Source organism: Tachypleus tridentatus, chromosome 10 (assembly GCF_004210375.1).
Source record: "Tachypleus tridentatus isolate NWPU-2018 chromosome 10, ASM421037v1, whole genome shotgun sequence".
Classification (NCBI taxonomy): Eukaryota; Metazoa; Arthropoda; class Merostomata; order Xiphosura; family Limulidae; genus Tachypleus; species Tachypleus tridentatus.
The window spans coordinates 99,573,131-99,594,328 of record NC_134834.1 but is presented as its reverse complement, the minus strand read 5'-3'; the positions used below and the strand labels follow the sequence as shown (position 1 = coordinate 99,594,328).

Here is a 21,198-nt window from a genome sequence, read left to right as displayed (position 1 = left end):
CAGTGAAGAATAGTTATTGTGTTTTATGTCAGAAAATCGTAAAGCTGAACTTGAATCAGTGATGAATAGTTATTGTGTTTTATGTCAGAAAATTGTAAGTCTGAACTTGAGTCAGTGATGAATAGTTATTGTGTTTTATGTCAGAAAACTGTAAGGCTGAACTTGAATCAGTGATGAATAGTTATTGTGTTTTATGTCAGAAAACCGTAAGGCTGAACTTGAATCAGCTATGAAAGAAGATCACGAGTTCTACTTGTCATGTGACTGCATCCAGAACTGGTTAAATGACATGGAACAAACACTAGGTCAGGGATTTTCAATATCTGCTGACCACGATACACTTACCAGACAGATCGCTGATTTTGAGGTGAGACATCTTGTGTTATTAACCATAATCTCTCTTTGTTTTTAATTAATTATAAATAATTTTTAACAAAGGAAAAAAGCTTACTTATAGTACAAGAAGTGGTTAAAGTTAAATAGATGTTTTAATAATCATAACAATTTGGGCTTTTTAAAATTACCAAAGATAAAAGTGTCCAAAACATTGTGAATCTATTTTTCATTAGTCATTTTTCTTGATAAAATTTTTTTCCATTCTTTTGTTTTTAATTTTGTCATACCACAGCATTTTTGTTTAACTGATTTGAATATAAATATTTCTTATATCACATAACTAGTGCTTCTAATCATAAAACTGTGAAGACAACTGCTCACCAACTTTTTGAAGTAGGTAGTAAAATGTAATGTTGATTGTTGTTGCTCTAGCCAATATACAAAGAAGTGTTGGACAAGGAACATGAGGTTCATATTATTTTGGGTAGAGGCTCTGATATGGTGAACAAAACAAGTAATAGAAATGATGCTAGTCAGCTTAAGAACAGACTAAATGGAATCAAACAACAGTGGGATAAGATCAGAAAAGATGCTGTTGACAGGTATGTCTTGTACTTTGTGATATTTTTATGGAAAGTAACACAAACAGTGTCATTTTCTTGATGTACCTGCATAAAATATTTTCAGTCGGCAATGTGACTCGTGTTGACTGGTCATCATTCTGTTGTGTCCGATACAGTTTTATTATTTAACAACCTGTTCTTTATTTAGCATTGATCTCTCCAGTTCAATCTTCTCTGGATTGGTGTTCAACACACATTGCAGTTACTAGCATATACTGAACGTCTGCTAAGAAGAGTGAAACTTTTAGAATACGTAAATGTACAGGTTCACTGGTATTAATAGTGATATCCAGTACATTGTGTGTACTAACAGTAAAACCAACCAACAATTTTCATTAATAGTTGTTTCTTCACTAGCAGTAGTTTTGGCCAGCAGTTTAATTGATGATGCTTGCACTGAAAGTTCTAAATGTAAATTTTTGGACACATTTGACGAATCTATAGAGATGGCTAATATGTTGTAAATGTTCCAGAAATACTCGTCTGCACAGATGTGTCGACACGAGCCTCAAGTTTCATTCTTCTATCAAGGTTTTCCTGCCTTGGTTAGAGCAGAGTGAAATTAAATTGATTTCTCTACCTCCAGTCAGTTTTCATCGTGCCCAACTAGACAAACAAATCAAAGAGATACAGGTAAGAGAAAACCCCTGTGAGAGATCATGAATTACCATTTATCTTATTCTGTGATATCCTTTTATAAAAATTTTCCTATATCTTCATTACTACCACTTGGCATAATATAATTAGACCTAACCAGTATAGTCTTCTACTTGCTAATTATTTTCACATGATTTAGTTTGAGTATTAAAGCTAAGGCATTATTCATCAGCAGGTCTTAATTGAGGACTGCGTAGTTCCAAGCCAGAAATTTCATGTAAAGATTCGTATTTTTAAGACACTTTTTAATTACTTTGTAAAACAGTATCCTTCAATAGCATAATTTTAAAACATTCATTTTTATTTTTTGTACAAACTGTCTTCTGGATCAGCAGTAGGGAGTCATTGGTGGTTATCACACACATTCTATCATATTCCGTGTAGCATACATTCTATTCTGTATAGCATAAATGTTGTCACATACAATAAGATGATGTTTTTTCTAGGCATTCAAAAATGACTTGTCGCAACACTGCCAAGAATATGACAACATTAAGAACCTTGGACACACCCTCATCAGTAAGACTGACACTGATCAGGTTGACATCCAAGATGAACTTAATCAGCTTAAGCAACGCTGGGAAGCACTTAACAAGGGTAAAAAAAAGGCTTAAAGAAAATATGATAATTACCCTATTTCATTACTATTTTTGTAAGTAAGGTTAAGCGAGAATAAAATTTTAACCTTTGTAGTAAATGCTCCCTTTTTTAATAAACAATTAGATATTTTCGAGCTTCTGTACTCAACTACATATTGTAACTTTATTAAAAATAGAAATAATTTTTCTATACTCATTTCAAGTTCCATAAAATGGCATAGTAATTTGTTTGTTTTCTCAACAGCCACTTATTATGCCTTACCTAGGTATAATAGACCAATAGTTTTTTCAAAACATACTCTCATTATTTGATACCTGGTAGCACTGGAGGATATTTTTCATTCCAGACTCCAGGTATATAGTATATAGGTGTATTAGAAGATATTTCTTATTTCAGACTCTAGTAATACAGTATATAGGTGTATTAGAAGATATTTGTTATTCCAGACTCTAATAATACAGTATATAGGTATATTAGAAGATATTTCTTATTTCAGACTCTAGTAATACAGTATATAGGTGTATTAGAAGATATTTGTTATTCCAGACTCTAATAATACAGTATATAGGTGTTTTAGAAGATATTTCTTATTCCAGACTCTAGTAATAAAGTATATAGGTGTATTAGAAGATATTTGTTATTCCAGACTCTAGTAATACAGTATATAGGTGTATTAGAAGATATTTGTTATTCCAGACTCTAATAATAGTATATAGGTGTTTTAGAAGATATTTCTTATTCCAGACTCTAGTAATAAAGTATATAGGTGTATTAGAAGATATTTGTTATTCTAGACTCTAGTAATACAGTGTATAGGTGTATTACAAGATATATGTTATTCCAGACTCTAGTAATACAGTGTATAGGTGTATTAGAAGATATTTCTTATTCCAGACTAGTAATACAGTATATAGGTGTGTTAGAAGGTATTTCTTATTCCAGACTCTAGTAATACAGTATATAGGTGTATTAGAAGATATTTGTTATTCCAGACTCTAGTAATACAGTATATAGGTGTATTAGAAGATATTTGTTATTCCAGACTAGTAATACAGTATACAGGTGTATTAGAAGATATGTGTTATTCCAGACTCTAGTAATACAGTATTTAGGTGTATTAAAATATGTATTTCACAGTAGGCTTCTGTTATCCAATATTTAGGTGTTCTAGAACGTGTACAATCTGTAGATGATATATCTCAACACTTGGCTGACTATCGGGATAATGCTCGAGATTTACAACATGCCTTGCAGAGATTAGAAGACAGGTTGGTATCCCATGATGCACTTGGGAGTGCTGGGAAGGATACTAAGCTATTAGAGAGGCTAAAGGTGAGTAATGTGTATGGGTAGATGTCTATATCTGTACCTCCTTGGTTTCTAGCCAGTGTAGTTTTTAAACATGTGAATCAAGTTTAATGCACCAAGTACATCTCATTCCTTAAAGTTATCTATTTGAAACTGTCATATTTCTATTAGGATTAAATATTTTGTAATATATATTAGGGATGATTCAGCTTTACAGCCTAAATATATCCTAACCATTAAACTTTGAACTGTATGTACAATACAGCCACTTCACACATTAATTATGATAACCTTTGGTTGTTTCCAAATCGTATTTTTTTTGTATACTTATGTTTTATTAATGAAACAAAAACCTCCATATCACAGAGGTACACATTATTCCTGTATACAGTAAAACCATAGTCACAGACCAACACGTGTTTCACAGTCAACAGATATTGTTACTCTGCCATTGTTTGTATATTATCTCGTTTGATTTACAAAATGTTTAACCTCCCATATACATACAGAGAAGTTTGTACTCAATGTATAATCCAACTTATGCATCTGTTTTGTTTCATTTAAACAAATATACATTTTTAACAACAACAGTACATCCCTAGTCCTACTGACATCATGTAGTGGACCACTTTAGTGGTGGTAGTTTTAAATAAAGTATATTTTATCCCATTAAAAGTAATATAAAGTGACAATATCTTATCTGCAAACGTTATTTTTGTATTATCTCTACAAACCACATACAGTTAGATAATAAAGGTTCACACTAATTTCTAAGCCCGAGATGAAACCTACTGTAAGTCTTCATTACTTTCAAATTACCAGGAGAAAGTTTTGTAAAGTAGAAAGAAACTCCTAGAGTAATTTTTACAACAAAATACAAAATATTCAAACTCACGTGCAACAAAACCAAAACAGTGCAAGTTGTTTATATGTAGGCTTTGTAATGAGTAGATTCATAGGATTTCAAAAGTTCCATATTTTATTTTTTAGATAATATATTTATGGTTTTGTTTAACTTTATAATTTTGGAAGCTGTAAAACATAAAAAGGACAGGTAGTTGAATTTTACAGATTTCCAAATTATTTAATTTTAAAACAACAAACATCCTGAAATATCACAGATTTACCAGTATTGTTTTTGTACTTTGAAAATTTTTATGTTTGGAAATGGGAAGTTTTAAATATTTCTAAATTGAGGTTGCAACTGTGAGGGTGCTATAAAAAATCTAAATTATAGTTAGCAGTTTGGATTTATTTTAGTTTTATACATAAAAATGTTAATAAGAGTTGTACTTAAGCAGATTGTCTTTATTGTAGTTTTATTTTGTAGATCACTTGAGGGTGGGAGATCAATTATTCTGGTTTTGCAGTACCCGATGGTTATAGTGCTTGACTGAGAGTCGCAAGTTGGAATTATCTTGCCACCCAATATGCTTGCCCTACCAGCAGTAGGAGCATTATAATATGTGGTTAATCCCACTGTTTGTTGATAACAGTGTGCCAAGAGTTTACAGTGGGTGGCGATGACTAACTGCTTTGCTTCTGTTCTTTCACTGGTAAATTTGGGATGGCTAGCCAAGATAGCTCTTGTTTAGTTTTGTGCAAACTTTAAAATAAAACAAATGAATCAAAACATATCCCTCCTAAGAGAAACAAGATACTGGACTGAAAAGGTTGTTCTTTACAGATCTGTAAAAAAATAGAGATTAGAAAGTGAAATTAGTTTTCTGTGTGAAATAAAACCATTTGTAATTTGTCTCCTACCAGGGATTGCTTGGCGAAGCTAGGGATTTGGAGAAGCAACTTGATCAGGTGAAGGATTCTGCAGAGCTGCTTATTACAAATGCTTCTCCAAGCTCTGATACGTCCCACATTACTGAAGAAGTGGATAGCCTTGATAAACGTTATCATCAGCTCACACAGAAACTCCAGGAGCAGTGTGCTGATTTGGAGCTGGCATCATCTGTGACCTCTGATTTTAATGTATGGAACCATTATTACACAAGTGATTCTGAGATCATTTTAGTCATATAATCATTACTTAATAAACTATATAGAGTTTTCTGATAGGTGTTTTATGCTAGAATTATTGTCTGATAGACACAGAATTCATATTACACAAAATTAAGTAAGATAAAGGTGAAAAGGCAATCATTTTGTAACACATACTTTGGTTTCGAATCTTTTATACACTTGCTGTCACATCTTGAGCTACAACATGATGTTTCTACCATTTATTTATACACTTGCTGTCACATCTTGAGCTACAACATGATGTTTGTACCATTTATTTATACACTTGCTGTCACATTTTGAGCTACAACATGATGTTTCTACCATTTATTTATACACTTGCTGTCACATCTTGAGCTACAACATGATGTTTGTACCATTTATTTATACACTTGCTGTCACATCTTGAACTACAACATGATGTTTCTACCATTTATTTATACACTTGCTGTCACATCTTGAGCTGCAACATGATCTTCACATCTTGAGCTACAACATTTATTTATACACTTGCTGTCACATCTTGAGCTGCAACATGATGTTTCTACCATTTATTTATACACTTGCTGTCACATCTTGAGCTGCAACATGATGTTTCTACCATTTATTTATACACTTGCTGTCACATCTTGAGCTGCAACATGATGTTTCTACCATTTATTTATACACTTGCTGTCACATTTTGAGCTACAACATGATGACTTGCTGTCACATTTTGAGCTACAACATGATGTTTCTACCATTTATTTATACACTTGCTGTCACATCTTGAGCTACAACATGATGTTTCTACCATTTCTTTAGGCAAAGTTGAATGGAGTTCATTATGACCTGAATGCTTTGGAGGAAGAACTTGATAACATGGCTCCCATAGCAAGGGATGTTCAAACAGTGCAGATTCAGCTGGATGACATAAAGGTTAATAACATCACGTGTAAAAATTGTAGAACCAACAGAGATATTCTTATATTGAAACAATGTACAGTAAAGTGGAAACAACATATTATATTTAAAACAGTGTAGTGATCTGTGTTTAAAAAATATTATAAAATCAAATGTAACAGTAGAGTAGAACCAATTGAAAGGTGGAAAAAAATAGTATCAATAGTTAATGAACATAAAGGTTAGTAAAAGAAAATCTTAATACAATGTCTTTACTAACAAGGGTTAAATACAGAATAGAACCAGTTAGAATAAAATGTTGATAAGAAATACAACTGATTTAGTGTCCAAAGGAAGACACTTAGAAAGATGTCATTACATATGTTTTATTAAGATAGCATTCAAGTATAATTGATTTTTTATTTATGTGTGTTCCGTTTCTCTTTACTTCATTTTATCTAACTGTTTACTAGGACTTTATGCGGAGGTTGGAGGGTAGAAGAGGATGTTAGAGACACAAGCCAGCAGGCTCAAGATCTTATCAGTCAGCATTACACATCAGACCCAGGAAGTTACAGAGATCATGTGAGTTGTTAGGTTTTATCATGAATATGTAATAATTCACATATGTTATAGGTGAGGATTCAACGAATAGTGTGTTGGTTAATGTGCAAGGGTGTAGAACTGTTCTGTTGTTTGTTAACAACTTATGTTATAATTCTTTCTGCTTATGTGTGATAAGCTGTAGCCTTATGGTCACATGTTTTATATGGGCTACTGAATATTTGTACCTCTTTACATTCATGCAGATGGATAATATGCGTCGACAACTTGGCCGATTGGAGGAGAGATCGAAGACTCGTAGTGTCAACCTGGAATCAACCCTTTCTCGTTTAGAGAAGTTCTATGGAGATTACAAAGAGACCATGAAGGATGTGGAAGATGCAGCTCAGGAAGTAAGGAACTTCAGAATCGTCAGTGGAGATGTGGATCTGATTCGTGCTCAGCAAGAACAGTTTAAGGTGTGTTAGGGACTATTAGTTTAACAAATATGTGAAAATTACCATATTTTTCTATAAAAAAATGGGGTCTCAAAAACACCCCTGTGCCCTATACACCGAAGGTAAAAAATTTTATGCCTTCCTAGCTGTATCTGAAAGAGGTTTATGGTGAGTAAACAGTTTTGTTTTGTTTTCTTAATGTTTAAAAGTACCAAACCTTTTTTTCTTCCCCAAAGTGTGGAAACTGTAATGAAGGTAGTTATGTGATGTGAGCAGTTGTCTTAATGTCACCAAAGATGATATTGCTTGGGGACAAGTGAGAGTGAACTTTCAGAAAGATGATATTGCTTGGGGTGAGAGTGAACTTTCAGAACTTGGTTTCAGTGATGCAGAAGGAGATTTTGAAAGTTTTCATAATGAATGAACAATGTATGGAACGACCATATTTTATTTTATTATGGACACTACTTTTGAAGTATTCTAAAGAATAATAGAAACATTATGCTGATGTTGAACAAATGAATAAATGATAACTGGGAAAAATATTTTTTCCCATGAAGATAGCTTTGAAAATAGGGGTGCATCTTATACACTGAAAAATATGGTAATAGTTCAAGATCTATGGATATGAGGAAATATTAAGGTGTGTAACAACAGGATTTAAAGGTATATTGCGGAATAGTAGTTGGAAAAATGTTTGTACAGATTAGTAATTATGATTGACGAGATAATACAAATATTTTAATTTTACTTACTATTGCTTCTTAATGTTTAATTTCTTGCTACACCTATATCTACTTATACCATTTTTCACTCATGACAATACCTGTCTTATTCATCAGTTACCATATGTTATTTCCATCCATTATATATCTGATTAGATCAGGAAGCACATGTTTTTTTTTTTTGTTTAACGTGGGTCTGATCCCTTCAAGCAGTTCTTTGTTCTCATGTTAGGAGTATCTATCTTAAAACCTTTATTGTTTCTAACTTTGTCAAGGTTGTGGACAAGTGATTGGTTGCAAAACATATCCTTCCACCAGATCTGTTTTTTTTTATGTTTGCACTTTAAAATTGAAAGGCATTACAGTAAAAAATAAATATATCTAGTTAAATTCAACTTTACTTTATGACATGTTAATTTTACTAAATCTTCTGAAAATCCTCTACTGTCCATCAGTTACATTTTCCCAATAAAACTTTCTTTTTCAAGAGCAAATTTCAGATTCTTTCTATCAAGTAATCCAAACTGTTAAATTCAGACTTCTCTATTCCTGTTGCTGTTGATTCTGATCTTCAAATCCAAACCAACAATAAGACCATGTTCTGAAGATGACATTCACTACAGATCAGCTTTCTTCATGGCTCCAAACTCTTTCTAGATAACTTCATCCATCTGTGCATAACTTTTTCACTAAAACATTTTCATGACTGGTTATTAATATTTTTATCAGTTAATAAAAAGATGATTAATTTCTTCACAAATTCGATTGATGATCATTACACATTGGATATAATTACCTAGAAGCTCCCTAGATTATTCCTCACTCAGGTTCTGTTTCTTCTTGATTTCACTGTTTTCTTTAATATACGTTCAATTAATTTTTAAATATTCACTATATAAAACTTATGCTTTACAATCTCTTGCAAGTAAGTGGAGAGAAACCTCCATTTCAGAACATCTTTGGTTTCAACCACACTTTTTATTTCAGTAGTTTGAAATCTGTGTACGTGAGGGAAAATGCTGAGATGTGTACGTTTGGTTTGTAATTTAAGAAGAGAGTATTTGGGAATTAGTAATTCAATATGTAATTCATTTCAGAACATCTTTGGTTTCAACCACACTGTTTATTTCAGTAGTTTGAAATCTGTGTATGTGAGGGAAAATGCTGAGATGTGTACGTTTGGTTTGTAATTTAAGAAGAGAGTATTTGGGAATTAGTAATTCAATATGTTTGTACGTTAATAATTGATTAATGATATGTGTGTGATCACTCAACATGTCTAAACATGTACCATCTTTTTTTTTAATGATTATTTGTTTTATTTAACAGGAATTCCATAAGAATCGGGTAGCCCCAGTTGGTGCCCAGGTCAAGGAGATTAACAAACTTGGCCAAGGACTTGTACAGTCAGCCTCATCTGGTGTGAATACTGCAGATCTTGAGCAGGACCTAGAGACGTTGAATAACCAGTGGAATAACCTGAAGGAAAGAGTAAGAATATTTTTTAAAACAATGAAGATAATAGTCATGAAAGCATGTTCTTAATGGGTCTTGTTCATTAATTCACAACAGTATTGAGCTCCCACCATTAAAATTGTATTTGAAAAAAATGTTTAAGATGTTGTATATTTGTCAACTAGTTAGGTTTACCTTCCTGTTTAATGAATGTAATAAACCACACCTTAATTGAATGGAAAATTATCTTTCCTTATTCCAGTTGTTGGTTGCCACTACAGACATAGGTTACTGCAAACGTGGTGGTAGTAATCTAACTCGTACCTGATTTTCTGTTTAAATTCTAATAACTTACTTAGTGCTGGCCTCATACAGGTTCTTAAAAATGTTAAAAACCTTCAACCCTGTGACAGAAATACCTTTTTAATATTGCTTAAAAAATGGAAACTTGTTTTGATAAAAGCAAGTAACTGTGCTGACACATATCTCCATTTTTAGCATGGTATTCAGACCTTTAAGGCAATATAGTTTAGCCATAGAAATGCAAAGAAATGTACATTTTACAAGTGTAGCATGGTTTAATACAAATGTCATGAACCTTTTGTTTTCAGCTGAATGAAAAAGAGAGACTTCTTGACCTGACCTTGCTTCAGTCTGGTAAGTTTCATGAGGCACTGGAAGGTGTACAGAAATGGTTAGAAGACACTGAAGAAATGGTTTCCAACCAGAAACCTCCTTCTGCTGATTACAAGGTTGTAAAAGCTCAACTTCAAGAACAAAATGTAAGTGGAGACTCTTAGATTATCAACTATAAATCCATGTATAGGAAAACTGTTTTACTGTAAAAATTATGTATAGGAAAAACTGTTTTACTGTAAAAATTAAATCTTTATTAGTCAGAAATTCAGGCTTGAATCCAGTGATGGGTGGTAGGATAAATAAATATTAGATAGAGAAGACGTAAGATGGCTTGAATCCAGTGATGGGTGGTAGGATGAATAAATATTAGATAGAGAAGACGTAAGATAGCTTGAATGCAGTGATGGGTGGTAGGATGAATAAATATTAGATAGAGAAGACGTAAGATGGCTTGAATCCAGTGATGGGTGGTAGGATAAATAAATATTAGATAGAGAAGACGTAAGATGGCTTGAATCCAGTGATGGGTGGTAGGATGAATAAATATTAGATAGAGAAGACGAAGATGGCTTGAATGCAGTGATGGGTGGTAGGATGAATAAATATTAGATAGAGAAGACGTAAGATGGCTTGAATCCAGTGATGGGTGGTACGATGAATAAATATTAGATAGAGAAGACGTAAGATGGCTTGAATGCAGTGATGGGTGGTAGGATGAATAAATATTAGATAGAGAAGACATAAGATGGCTTGAATGCAGTGATGGGTGGTAGGATAAATAAATATTAGATAGAGAAGACGTAAGATACTTTAATTAGGTGAAGAGTGAATTATTCTACAACTTATAGTGATGTAATCTGTTCAGATAAAATATTTGTAAAGGTTATTAATTTTTAATGTGTTAATTAATTGTATGATTCAGTATAAGTTATTAAAAATTGTTTACTCTTCTCAGTTCCTGAGAAAGTTGCTATTGGACCGACAGAATAGTATGTCATCCTTGTCTGAGATGGGAGCAGAGGTCATGCGAAACCTTGAAGACTTTGAACGTGCCCAAATTCAAGATCAGTTGGAGGACCTGTCCCAGCGTTTTAATGAGCTAACTGCAGGAGCTCGAGAGAGAACAGATATACTAGAACAAACACTTCCTGTTGCACGGGCTTTCCAAGAGAAAATGAGACCACTTGTTGAATGGCTGGACCAAACAGAGAAGAAGTTATCGGGAATGGCTACAATACCAACAGATCAGGAAAGGATCAGACGGAGAATCGAGGAACACAGAGTTGGTGACATTTTAATGTAACTTTATTAACACTCGGTGATCTGACTATGGCCTGTAATGAGTCACATAACCAGATTTAATATAATACTTTAGCAGTAAAGGTTATTGATTCTTAAGGATATTCAATATATTGTTCACTGACTTAGAAAAGCAACCAGCATGAATTATAATAACAGCTGGTCCAGTTCTCTTGTTATGACCAACATTGAAATTTGTAAAACTGCTTGCATTAGGACAAAGAAAAGTGCGAAAATGTTCAGTATATGGTTGAGTAATATTTGTAGACGTGATTAAAATATGTAGTTACTCAATACATCAATGTGCAGTGGTTCATACAGAATCTTAATACTGTAGTATATAATCATACAGACTACTAATGTTACTCTGATATTGCTGAATGTAGGATTTGCACGAAGACATCCTGGACCATAAGGAGTCATTTGAAGACCTAACTGAAACAGTACAGACACTGATGGGTTTGGTGGGTGACGATGAAGCTCAGACTGTAGTCGAAAAGTTTCAGGATGTGACAGACAGATATGCCAAACTTGTGGAAGACAGTGAGAACATTGGTCAACTCTTAACTGAAGCTTACGAAGGCCTAGGAAATTTTGTAGTTACTTTTGAAGACCTTTTGGCCTGGATGGATGAGATGGAATCTCGCTTGGGACGATGTAGGGTTCTCAGTGTTTATGTCGATAAATTACAGGAACAGATTTATGAAATTGTGGTAAGTCCTGTGTCTGTGTTTTATATGTACGTAAGAAACGTAAATGGGACTGTAATGACAGTGTGGCAAGTTAATTATGACTAGAAGGTCAGTTATAAAAAGGAAATTGTGTTCAGATGAACAGATTAATTAGGATATAGTACATGACCTGGGGAAAAGTTCTGTTCATTATTTCAGGTTAGCTGTAACACAGTGTATATCTTTTAAAAGTGATAGTCCTGTCTGTATTGTCAAATTTACTATGATATAGTGCATATCTAAGGGTCATGTTTAGCGTGTTTTTAATTGCAAAATATAATGACAAAAGGAAATGGTCTGTTGTTTTATCTTGTCATGTGACAACTAGAAAGATATTACCACATCTAATTTAGGCTGATGTTACACTCAGGCCAGATCATAGTTCAACTTAGATTGATGTTACACTCAGGCCAGATAATAGTTCAACTTAGATTGATGTTACACTCAGGCCAGATAATAGTTCAACTTAGATTGATGTTACACTCAGGCCAGATAATAGTTCAACTTAGATTGATATTATTAAAACCTGGATGATAGTTTCCTGACTTGATGTTACATGTAGACTTGACAATAGCTTCACTTAGATTGATATTATTAAAAACCTGGATGATAGTTTCCTGAGTTGATGTTACATGTAGACTAGACAATAGCTTCACTTAGATTGATATTATTAAAAACCTGGATGATAGTTTCCTGAGTTGATGTTACACGTAGACTAGACAATAGCTTCACTTAGATTGATATTATTAAAAACCTGGATGATAGTTTCCTGAGTTGATGTTACATGTAGACTAGACGATAGCTTAATTTAGATTGATATTATTAAAAACCTGGATGATAGTTTCCTGAGTTGATGTTACATGTAAACTAGACGATAGCTTAACTTAGATTGATATTATTAAAAACCTGGATGATAGTTTCCTGAGTTGATGTTACATGTAGACTAGACGATAGCTTAACTTAGATTGATATTATTAAAAACCTGGATGATAGTTTCCTGAGTTGATGTTACATGTAGACTAGGTGATAGCTTAACTTAGATTGATATTATTAAAAACCTGGATGATAGTTTCCTGAGTTGATGTTACATGTAGACTAGACTATAGCTTAATTTAGATTGATATTATTAAAAACCTGGATGATAGTTTCCTGAGTTGATGTTACATGTAGATTAGATGATAGCTTAACTTAGATTGATATTATTAAAAACCTGGATGATAGTTTCCTGAGTTGATGTTACATGTAGATTAGACTATAGCTTAATTTAGATTGATATTATTAAAAACCTGGATGATAGTTTCCTGAGTTGATGTTACATGTAGATTAGATGATAGCTTAACTTAGATTGATATTATTAAAAACCTGGATGATAGTTTCCTGAGTTGATGTTACATGTAGATTAGATGATAGCTTAACTTAGATTGATATTATTAAAAACCTGGATGATAGTTTCCTGAGTTGATGTTGCACATAGACTAGATGACACTTTTAAATTAAAATAATGTTGTACAAACCTTAGTTGTTAATGTATTAACCTATATTGACTCAATTATGATATTAAAAATATTTAATATATTTTTTTATTTTTCAACAGGAACTTAATGAAGAAATAGCAGACCATCACAATCAAATTGACAGCTTGATTTCCTCAGCACATGAAATTATGAAACATGCTTCAGGTAAATTATTGAAATTGCTTATAGTTTTAAAACATGATACTGGTATACTATTGAAATTGAATTCGTTATAGTTTTTGAGCATATCTCAGGTGTATTAATGAAATTGGTTTTAGTTTTTTAGCATATCTCAGGTGTATTAATGAAATTGGTTATAGTTTTTTAGCGTATCTCAGGTGTATTCATGAAATTGGTTATAGTTTTTGAGCATATCTCAGGTGTATTGTTGAAATTGGTTATAGTTTTTGAGCATATCTCAGTTGTATTAATGAAATTGGTTATAGTTTTTGAGCATATCTCAGGTGTATTAATGAAATTGGTTATAGTTTTTGAGCATATCTCAGGTGTATTAATGAAATTGGTTATAGTTTTTTAGCATATTTCAGGTGTGTTAATGAAATTGGTTATAGTTTTTGAGCATATCTTAGGTGTATTAATGAAATTGGTTATAGTTTTTGAGCATATCTCAGGTGTATTGTTGAAATTGGTTATAGTTTTTGAGCATATCTCAGGTGTATTGTTGAAATTGGTTGTAGTTTTTGAGCATATCTCAGGTGTATTGTTGAAATTGGTTGTGGTTTTTGAGCATATCTCAGGTGTATTGTTGAAATTGGTTATAGTTTTTGAGCATATCTCAGGTGTATTAATGAAATTGGTTATAGTTTTTGAGCATATCTCAGGTGTATTAATGAAATTGGTTATAGTTTTTGAGCATATCTCAGGTGTATTGTTGAAATTGGTTATAGTTTTTGAGCATATCTCAGGTGTATTAATGAAATTGGTTATAGTTTTTGAGCATATCTCAGGTGTATTGTTGAAATTGGTTATAGTTTTTGAGCATATCTCAGGTGTATTGTTGAAATTGGTTATAGTTTTGAAACTCGTCTCTGGTATGTTGTTGAAAATGTTTCTAGTTTTGAAACTTCTCAGTGGTGTGTTGTTTCTGATTTTGGTTTCTTGGTGTATTCATTTTTTTAAATAAAATGTTTTAAAAAAGAGTTGTTGTTTTTCAGTTCATATGTGATGAGGTAGAATATTTGATTGTTTTTAATTGAGTATTTCTGATATATTTTGTTGTTTGTCTAGAAAGAGTTCATTCTTTGTTTAATGGGCTACCTTACAAAGTTTGTGAAAAGCTCTCTCTTCTAATTGGCTATCTTATTAAGTTTGAGTGAAGCTATTTTTATGATTGTGCTATTTTATCAGTCTTGTGAGATGCTCTCTCTCATCTGATTGGCTATCTTATTAAGTTTGAGTGAAGCTATTTTTCTGATTGGCTACCTCATTAAGATCGTGTGAAGATCTTTAAGTAATAAATGCTGAGTTGTTGGTGTACAGTTACTTAACAATCAATGATTTAAAATTCTCAGTATTAAATATTATGTGTGATCATTTTATTTGAAATAAACCTTTCTTAACTTGTGAAAATCAAGAAGCAATTGTTTATTTGTAGGGGATGAAGCCCTACAGGTCAAAGAAAAGGTCGATCCCCTGCACAGCAAGTTCACAGAGTTAGCTCAGCGTTGTAGCGAACGTCACCGTCAGGCACTGGAAGCACTACCAATAACCCAGAACTTTCATTCTAGCCATGAAACTCTGGCAACATGGATGGATGAGGCAGAACGTGTTCTGAAGTCCCTTGATGTCAGCAGTCTGGAGTTCCAGGAGTCCAAGATTCAGGTACATAATGTGAACAGTTTGATTAGTTTTTATTACTCAGAGAACCAAAAATCTTGGTTTATTTTAACCTCCTTAAACCTAGAATTAATCTGTTTAAATAATCAACCCTTTACTTCTGAGAGATTATATTGTTATCCTTACTGTAGTGTCTAGAAACAGAAATTCAGGAGTATCGATCTCATCTTGAATCTGTAAACCACTTGGGTCCGAGACTGTGCCAGATATCTCCAGGTGAAGGTGCTTATGCTATTGAAAGTATTGTAACCAAAGACAACCGTCGATTTGATGCTGTCTGCGAACAAGTGCAACGTAAAGCAGAAAGGATAGAGTTATCAAAACAGAAGAATGTTGAGGTAATTATACCAGAATGTTATAGACTTTAGGGATCAAAACAGAAGAATGTTGAGGTAATTATACCAGAATGTTATAGACTTTAGGGATCAAAACAGAAGAATGTTGAGGTAATTATACCAGAATGTTATAGACTTTAGGGATCAAAACAGAAGAATGTTGAGGTAATTACACCAGAATGTTATAGACTTTAGGGATAAAAACAGAAGAATGTTGAGGTAATTATACCAGAATGTTATAGACTCTAGGGATAAAAACAGAAGAATGTTGAGGTAATTATACCAGAATGTTATAGACTCTAGGGATAAAAACAGAAGAATGTTGAGGTAATTATACCAGAATGTTATAGACTTTAGGGATCAAAACAGAAGAATGTTGAGGTAATTATACCAGAATGTTATAGACTTTAGGGATCAAAACAGAAGAATGTTGAGGTAATTATACCAGAATGTTATAGACTTTAGGGATCAAAACAGAAGAATGTTGAGGTAATTATACCAGAATGTTATAGACTTTAGGGATCAAAACAGAATAATGTTGAGGTAACTATACCAGAATGTTATAGACTTTAGGGATTTTAAAGGAAGAACTTAATATTATATTTTTATTTGTTTGTGTTTGTAAATTTTCAAGTACAAACACTTTCATTTGTTTTCTCTTAATGCTTATTTTAGTGCATTATTTATTTATTTTAGCCATTATTAACTTTTATCACTATTGATAAATATAAATTTTTTTTATCCTTAATGTTTTGTTTTCTTTCACTAGGTGGTAGGAGACATTGACGAACTTCTAGATTGGTTCCGGGATGCTGAGCAACAGCTTAAGGAAGCTGAACCTATTTATCCAGATCCAGATTCCCTTACAGCTATGGTGAAAGAACAGAAGGTAAAACTGTGTTAATTAAATAATGTAAAGCTCACCTAGAACCATAGTAACCAATGTAACCATCTGATAATGGAACTTTTTTTCATCTGACATCACTGTACTACATTCATTTGTTTCTGTACTTACTACACCATACTACATTCATTTGTTTCTGTACTTACTACACCATACTACATTCATTTGTTTCTGTACTTACTACACCATACTACATTCATTTGTTTCTGTACTTACTACACCATACTACATTCATTTGTTTCTGTACTTACTACTCCATACTACATTCATTTGTTTCTGTACTTACTACACCATACTACATTCATTTGTTTCTGTACTTACTACACCATACTACATTCATTTTTTTGTTTCTTGTACTTACTACACCATACTACATTCATTTGTTTCTGTACTTACTACGCCATACTACGTTCGTTTTGTTTCTGTACTTACTACACCATACTACATTCATTTGTTTCTGTACTTGCTTACTACACCATACTACGTTCTATTTGTTTCTGTACTTTACTACACCATACTACGTTCGTATTTGTTTCTGTACTTACTACACCATACTACATTCATTTGGTTTCTGTACTTACTACACCATACTACATTCATTTGTTTCTGTACTTACTACACCATACTACATTCATTTGTTTCTGTACTTACTGCACCATACTACATTCGTTTGTTTCTGTACTTACTACACCATACTACGTTCATTTGTTTCTGTACTTTTACTACACCATACTACGTTCTATTTGTTTCTGTACTTACTACACCATACTACATTCATTTGTTTCTGTACTTACTACACCATACTACATTCGTTTGGTTTCTTGTACTTACTACACCATACTACGTTCGTTTGGTTTCTGTACTTACTACACCATACTACATTCATTTGTTTCTGTACTTACTACACCATACTACATTCATTTGTTTCTGTACTTACTATCCATACTACATTCATTTGTTTCTGTACTTACTACACCATACTACATTCATTTGTTTCTGTACTTACTACACCATACTACATTCATTTGTTTCTGTACTTACTACACCATACTACGTTCGTTTGGTTTCTGTACTTACTACGCCATACTACATTCATTTGTTTCTGTACTTACTACACCATACTACGTTCATTTGGTTTCTTGTACTTACTACACCATACTACGTTCTATTTGTTTCTGTACTTACTGCGCCATACTACGTTCTATTTGTTTCTGTACTTACTACACCATACTACGTTCATTTGTTTTCTGTACTTGCTACGCCATACTACGTTCGTTTTTGTTTCTGTACTTACTACACCATACTACGTTCGTATTTGTTTCTGTACTTACTACACCATACTACATTCATTTGGTTTCTTGTTGCTTACTACACCATACTACTACGTTCATTTGTTTCTGTGCTTACTACGCCATACTACGTTCGTTTGTTTCTGTACTTACTACACCATACTACATTCGTTTGGTTTCTGTACTTACTACACCATACTACGTTCATTTGTTTCTGTACTTACTACTCCATACTACGTTCGTCATTTGTTTCTGTACTTACTACACCATACTACGTTCATTTGTTTCTGTACTTACTACTCCATACTACGTTCATTTGTTTCTGTACTTACTACGCCATACTACGTTCGTTTGGTTTCTGTACTTACTACACCATACTACATTCATTTGTTTCTGTACTTACTACACCATACTACGTTCATTTGTTTCTGTACTTACTACGCCATACTACATTCATTTGTTTCTGTACTTACTACACCATACTACGTTCGTATTTGTTTCTGTACTTACTACACCATACTACATTCATTTGTTTCTGTACTTACTACACCATACTACATTCATTTGTTTCTGTACTTACTACTCCATACTACGTTCATTTGTTTCTGTACTTACTACGCCATACTACATTCATTTGTTTCTGTACTTACTACACCATACTACGTTCATTTGGTTTCTGTACTTACTACACCATACTACATTCATTTGGTTTCTGTACTTACTACACCATACTACATTCATTTGGTTTCTGTACTTACTACACCATACTACATTCATTTGTTTCTGTACTTACTACTCCATACTACATTCGTTTTGTTTCTGTACTTACTACACCATACTACATTCATTTGTTTCTGTACTTACTACACCATACTACATTCATTTGTTTCTGTACTTACTACTCCATACTACATTCATTTGTTTCTGTACTTACTACTCCATACTACATTCATTTGTTTCTGTACTTACTACACCATACTACATTCATTTGTTTCTGTACTTACTACACCATACTACATTCATTTATTTGGCTACCTACTATCTCTCTCATTGATAAAAGATAATAGTTCATCACTTAATAAATTCTGTAAATTACATGTTTAACATCTGATAGGCAACTAGAGAATAAAGAAAACAGCAACCACAGTTCCAATGCATGGTAGGATGTTATGTGTTTATATGAATCATAGACTTGTAGCAACAGGCAGGAAGTTGTTATAAATTATCATGCTAAGATGCAACTAAATTTTAATGAAAAAACTAGATATTCAATAAATAATATTACTAAATATTTTTATACCAAAGAACGAAAGCTTTTGGTAAATAGTATTGTTAATGTATGATAGGCTTTCAATGAAGAAGTGAGCAGTCAGAAGGGGAGGGTTCGAGATATTCTAGCTGCTGCCAAGAAGCTTATTCGAGAATCGTCATCTGAAGATCAAGCTGTTACAAGAGAAAGAGCAGATGACTTGAAAGAATTGGCCAATACTGTCTCAACACTGTGCATGGAGAGGCTAAATGCACTGGAGCAAGCCCTTCCACTAGCCGAACATTTCTTTGAGAGCCATGTTGACTTAGTTCAGTGGTTAGATGAGACAGAGGCAGAGGCTGAGTTATTGGATGCTACTGCTCTCAATGCTTCGCAGATAAGACGTCAGCAGAACAGAAACAGTGTAAGAAGCTTGTTTATGGAATTATTTCAACAATAAACTACTGTAATATATTTTGAATTTCATAGCAGTAAAGAAACAATGAATTTATGAGTACAGCTCCTTAACTAAATAAATATTCATTCTACAAATGGTTAGTAACAAGAATATCTTAGCAATACAATTTAAAATACACTTTAATATATTTTGCAGTAACAGGTTTTCCAATTTACCAGGATATATTCAACAGCAGTAGCATTCCAAATACAATCTATGATAACAAGAAAACCCACTTGTAGAGAAAATTATATATTTAAAAACAACTGGTATGGGTAGGGAAAGCATTAATAGAGGAGCGAACAACGTTTCTACCTTCTTCGGTCATCGTCAGGTTCACAAAGAAAGAAAGGGTTACTAACCGGTGGCTGACCATGTGTTTGAAGGTGGTTGTGTAATTGAGTGTAGGAAAGTAGAGGGCAATGTTAGATGTTTTAATATATAATTTTATATTATTTACTGTATTATTTTTAATATAGATATAAAGGTGTTCCTTTATATTGGTTTATTTTGGGTTTAAGTTGTTGTATAAGTAAAGCTTCTTTAATTTTGCGTTTGTTTATGTTTGTTTCTTTATTTAGTATTTGAGTGTTTTCTATGGTTATGTTGTGCTTATTTGACTTGCAGTGTTCGAAAATGTGTGAAGGTGACTTTTTATGTTCTTTGAATCTGGTTTCCATTTTTCTACTTGTTTCTCCAATATAGAAGTCATGGCTGCTATACAATAAACACAACATAACCATAGGAAACACCCAAATACTAAATAAAGAAACAAACATAAATAAAGGAAAAATTAAAGAAGCCTTACTTATACACAACAATTCAAGCCCAAAATAAACCAATACAAAGAAACACCTTTATACCTATATTAATATATATAATCAAACATCAAGCATGTCCTCTACATTCCTACACTCAATTACACAACTGCCTTCAAACACGTGGTCAGCCACCGGTCAGTAACCCTTTCTTTCTTTGTGAACCTGACGATGACCAAAGAAGGTTAAACATTGTTCACTCCTCTATAAGTGCTTTCTCTACCCATACCAGCCATTTTTAAATGTATAATTCCAAGCGACTTTAACATATTGAATACGACAGTAATATCTCAAATCTATTTTAGTGTATCAGATCGAATTGTAATAAATTTCCAAATGTACTTCGACGTATTGAATTTCATATTAATAGCATAGTAAAGTGCTTTGATGTATTATCAGTGTTTTTTTTTTGTACTGAATACACACATTGAACTAGTTTCAAATTAAATTATTAGCAACTGTTTATTTTCTTGTCCATCACCAGTTTGGACTTTTTCTTTTTTTAA

The 21,198-nt window shown here is 32.7% G+C and overlaps 1 protein-coding gene across 1 annotated transcript in view; it reads left to right on the top strand.

The window, feature by feature from the left end:
• LOC143229955 (dystonin-like) overlaps window positions 1-21,198 on the top strand; it is a 209,110-nt gene that overhangs the window by 151,166 nt on the left and 36,746 nt on the right. The window contains 19 exon segments of the mRNA XM_076462843.1: window positions 201-367; window positions 769-938; window positions 1,433-1,592; window positions 2,063-2,213; window positions 3,379-3,548; window positions 5,292-5,507; window positions 6,342-6,455; window positions 6,893-6,912; window positions 6,914-7,004; window positions 7,229-7,441; window positions 9,475-9,636; window positions 10,212-10,382; window positions 11,195-11,521; window positions 11,925-12,251; window positions 13,864-13,948; window positions 15,399-15,625; window positions 15,772-15,978; window positions 16,745-16,864; window positions 19,515-19,841. Coding sequence (XP_076318958.1) covers window positions 201-367; window positions 769-938; window positions 1,433-1,592; window positions 2,063-2,213; window positions 3,379-3,548; window positions 5,292-5,507; window positions 6,342-6,455; window positions 6,893-6,912; window positions 6,914-7,004; window positions 7,229-7,441; window positions 9,475-9,636; window positions 10,212-10,382; window positions 11,195-11,521; window positions 11,925-12,251; window positions 13,864-13,948; window positions 15,399-15,625; window positions 15,772-15,978; window positions 16,745-16,864; window positions 19,515-19,841 — 3,425 coding nt within the window.